The sequence below is a fragment of the Nicotiana tomentosiformis genome, chromosome 9 (genome assembly GCF_000390325.3).
Source record: "Nicotiana tomentosiformis chromosome 9, ASM39032v3, whole genome shotgun sequence".
Taxonomy (NCBI): Eukaryota; Viridiplantae; Streptophyta; class Magnoliopsida; order Solanales; family Solanaceae; genus Nicotiana; species Nicotiana tomentosiformis.
This window is the reverse complement of record NC_090820.1, coordinates 106,645,778-106,650,262: the sequence shown is the minus strand read 5'-3', so window position 1 is coordinate 106,650,262 and position 4,485 is coordinate 106,645,778. Positions and strand designations below refer to the sequence as shown.

General features: G+C 45.7%; 1 protein-coding gene across 1 annotated transcript; it reads left to right on the top strand.

Annotated features, from left to right (window-relative positions):
• Positions 1–3,592: 3,592 nt before the first annotated feature.
• LOC138899327 (uncharacterized) lies at positions 3,593–4,024 on the top strand. The gene has a single exon (XM_070185488.1). The coding sequence runs from the start codon at positions 3,593–3,595 to the stop codon at positions 4,022–4,024; it is 432 nt and encodes a 143-aa protein (XP_070041589.1).
• The last annotated feature ends 461 nt before the right edge of the window (positions 4,025–4,485 follow it).

Sequence of the window (4,485 nt, the reverse complement as noted above, 5' to 3'; positions counted from 1 at the left end):
GGTTTGTCGCCGGATTGCACTTTGGTATTCAGGCCATCATGGCACGAGAGGTGGATATGGGGACTTCTTACGGGCTAGTTGTAGAGATAGCTAGGAGGATTGAGGGTGTCCGTCAGTGGAGCCGTGAGCAGGCAGCGAGGGACAAACGGTTTCAATATTCGGGAGAGTTCAGTGATGCCCCGGTTTAGAGGCATAGGTCAGTTCGTGAGGAGTTAGTCTATCAAGCCCCCTTATCCAGAACCACCACCACCTCGGGGTGCTCCAGTGCAACCTTATTTCAGTGCTATGCTAGAGAGTTCTTATCACCCACCAGCTATTCAGGGCTCCTCCAGTGGGTATTCAGGTCATCAGGGCCAGACTTCAGGTCAGCAGTCCATCGTACCGAGGGGTTGTTTTGAGTGAAGGGATCTCAGTCATGTGCGGAGTTTCTGCCCCCAAGCTTCGGGGTAGACAAGTGCAGCAGCGTCAGCAGCCTATGATTACTGCACTCGTTGCTCCGCCAGCCGTCCGGCCTCCTAGAGGCGGAGGGAAGGTAGGTAAGGGTCGTCCTAGAGGTGGAGGCCAGCCAGGTGGCACTCCAACAAGGTTCTATGCTTTCCCGGCCATACTAGATATAATGGCCTCAGATGCCGTGATCACATGTATTATTTCTGTCTGCGGTAGAGAGGCCTTAGTATTATTTGATTCAGAGTCTGCGTATTCCTATGTTTCATCTCTGTTTGTTCCTTTTCTGGGTGTTTCTTGTGAGTCCTTGGGTAATCCTATTTATGTGTCCACTCATGTGGGCGATTCCATTATTGTGGACTGAATCTACCGGTCCTCTATTGTTACTTTCTGTGGTTATGAGACTAGAGCGGATATTCTACTATTTGATATGATCGACTTTGATATCATCCTGGGTATGGACTAGCTATCCCCATATCATGCCATCCTAGATTGCGATGCTAAGATTGTTACTTTGGCGATGCCATAGTTGCCTAAATTGGAGTGGAAGGGTTCGTCTTCCAGTGCGTCTAGTTGGGTTATTTCCTTTCTGAAAGCTCGACACATGGCCGAGAAGGGTTTTTTGGCTTATTTGGCCTATGTTCGGGACACTACTGCAGAGACTCCGAGAATTGATTCAGTGCCCGTAGTTCGAGAGTTCTCTGATGTGTTTCCTTCTGATCTTCCAGGCATGCCACCAGATTGTGATATTCATTTCTGTATTGATTTGGCTCCAGGTATCCAACCTATATCCATTCCACCATACCGTATGGCTCCAAAACAATTGAAGGAGTTGAAGGAACAGCTTGAGGAGTTGTAAACAAAGGGGTTCGCCAGGACGAGTGTGTCGCCTTGGGGCGTACCAGTACTATTTATGAAGAAGAACGATGGGACTATGAGGATGTGTATTGATTATCGCCAATTGAACAAAGTTACCATTAAGAATAAGTACCCGTTGCCGCGTATTGATAATTTGTTTGACTAGTTGCAGGGTGCCAGAGTATTCTCTAAGATCGACTTGAGATCATGGTACCATCAATTGAAGATTCAGGATTCTGATGTTCCGAAGACTGCTTTCTAGACGAGATATGGCCGTTCTGAGTTTCTGGTGATGTCCTTCGGTTTGACTAACGCCCCAACGATGTTTATGGATCTAATGAACTGGGTGTTCAGGCCATATATTAATTCGTTTGTCATTGTATTCATCGATGAAATTTTGATCTACTCACATAGTATGGAGGACCACGAGCAGCATTTGAGAGTGGTGCTTCAGACTTTGCGGGAACAAAAGCTATATGCTAAGTTCTCCAAGTATGAGTTTTGGCTAAACTCTGTAGTATTTGTGGGACATATTGTGTCAGGCGAGGGTATTAAAGTTGATCCCAAAAAGATTGAGGCAGTTAAGAGTTGGCACCGTCACACTTCGGCGATCGAGATCAGGAGTTTTCTAGGGTTAGCAGGTTATTATCGTCGGTTCCTGGAGGGATTTTCATCTATTGTAGCACCTTTGACTAGATTGACCCAGAATGGTGCTCCGTTCCGATGGTCAGATGATTGTGAGGTGAGCTTTCAGAGTAATTGACTTCAGCACCGATGTTAGTATTGCCTTCCGGTTCAGGGATGTATACAGTTTATTGTGACACTTCACGCGTTGGCTTGGGTTATGTATTAATGCAGTAGGGGCGATTTATTGTATATGCCTCACGCCAGCTGAAGCCCCATGAGAAGAATTACCCGGTACATGATTTGGAGTTAGCTGCGATTCTTCACGCTCTTAAGGTTTGGAGGCATTATCTTTATGAGGTGTCTTGTGAGGTTTACACTGATCATCACAGTTTGCAGCATTTATTCAAGCAGAGAGACCTAAATTTGAGGCAGCGCAGATGGCTTGAGTTACTGAAAGATTATGATATCACTATCCTTTACCATCCGGGAAAAGTGAATGTGGTTGTAGATGCCTTGAGTAGAAAGGCAGAAAGTATGGGTAGCTTGGCATTTATTTTAGCAGAGGAAAGGCCATTAGCTTTGGACATTCAGTCCTTGGCTAACAGACTTGTGAGGCTGGATATTTCAGAGCCCAGCCGAGTTCTTGCGTGTGTCGTTGCCCAGTCTTCACTATTTGGGCAGATCAAGGCTCGCCAGTGTGATGATCCACACTTGTTGGTTCTCTGAGAGACGGTACTACTCGGTGGTTCCAAGGAGGTTGCTATCGGTGATGACGGTGTTCTTTGACTCTAGGGTCACCTATGTCTACCTAATGTTGATGGCTTGAGGGAAAAGATCCTAGAGGAGGCACACAGCTATCGGTATTCAATTCATCCAGGTGTACCGTGACCTGAGGCAGCATTATTGGTGGCGATGAATGAAGAAGGACATAGCTGAGTATGTAGCTAGGTGCCTAAATTGCCAGCAAGTTAAGTATGAGCACCAAAGACCAAGTGGCCTACTTCAGTAGATGATTATACCGGAGTGGAAATGAGAACACATTACTATGGACTTTGTAGTTGGGTTTTCGCGGACCTTGCGGAAGTTTGATGCAGTTTGGGTCATTGTCAACAGGTTAACCAAGTCGACACACTTCATTCCGGTTGTGAATACATATACTTCAAAGTGGTTGGCCCAGATTTATATTCAAGAGATAGTTTGGTTGCACGATGCACCAATTTCCATCATATAAGATAGGGGCTCTCAGTTTACTTCACATTTCTGGAGGACAGTACAGAGTGAATTGGGGACCCGTGTAGAGCTCAGCACAACCTTTCATTCGCAGACCGACGGGCAGTCGGAGCGGACAATTCAGATTTTGGAGGATATGTTCAGGGCATGTGTGTTTGACTTAAGAGGTCAGTGGGATCGCTTCTTGCCTTTGGTCGAGTTTGCTTAAAACAACAGTTACCAATCCAGCATTGAGATGGCTCAATTTAAGGCTTTATATGGTCGGCGATGTCGTTCGCCCATCGGATGATTTGAGCCCGATGAGGCTAAGTTATATGGTACTGATTTGGTGAAGGATGCCTTGGAAAAGGTAAAGTGGATTCAGGAGAGACTTCGTACAACACAGTCCAAATAGAAGAGTTGCGTGGATCAGAAAGCGCGTGATTTATCGTTTATGGTGGGTGGAAATGTTCTCTTAAAGGTTTCGCCGATGAAGGGAATCATGAGATTCGGGAAGAAGGGCACGTTTAGCCCAAGGTTTATAGGCCCATTTGAGGTGTTGAGACGAGATAGGGAGGTTGCTTACAAGCTTGCTTTTCCTCCCAGTCTATTGGGAGTTCATCCGATTTTCCATATAACTATAATCCGGAGGTATCATGCCGACCTTCCACACGTGTTAGACTTCAGCATAGTTCAGCTAGATGAGAGCTTGGGCTATGAAGATAAACCAATTGCTATTGTGGAGAGGCAGGTTCGCCAGTTGAGGTCCAAGAAGATTTCTACGATAAAGGTTCAGTGGAGGGTCCAACCAGTTGAGGAAGTGACTTGGAGGCCTAGGAGGACATGCAGAGCAGATATCCGCACTTATTCAGCACTCCTGGTATAATTCTAAACCCGTTCGAGAGCGAACGTTTGTTTAAGAGGTGGAGAATGCAACGACTCAACCGGTCATTTTGCCTTCTAGAACCCTGTTCCCCTAAATAAGACTCCCTATATGTGCTTTTACTGTTTTATGACTTGCGGGGATGGTTAATTCGGTATTTGGAAGGGTTCGGGAAGAAATAAGAACACTTGGTTCCTTAGTTTGGCTTTAAAAGGCCAAGTTTGACTTCGGTCAACTTTTTGAGTAAACGACCTCGGAATCAGGATTTGACTGTTCCAATAGCTTCGTATGATGATTTTGGACTTGGGCGTATGTTCGGATCGGGTTTTGGATGACTCGGGAGTGTTTCGGCGCCTAATGGTGAAAATCGGCTCTTTTAAGGTTTTAAAGTTCTTTAAATTTGGTTTGGAGTAGGTTTTGGAGTAATTGAGGCCCGTTTGAAATTCAGAGCCTGAAAATAATTC

What these genes read in the sequence shown, in the direction of transcription:
- LOC138899327 (XM_070185488.1), top strand. Translation starts at nt 3,593, where the DNA reads ATGGTGGGTGGAAATGTTCTCTTAAAGGTTTCGCCGATGAAGGGAATC.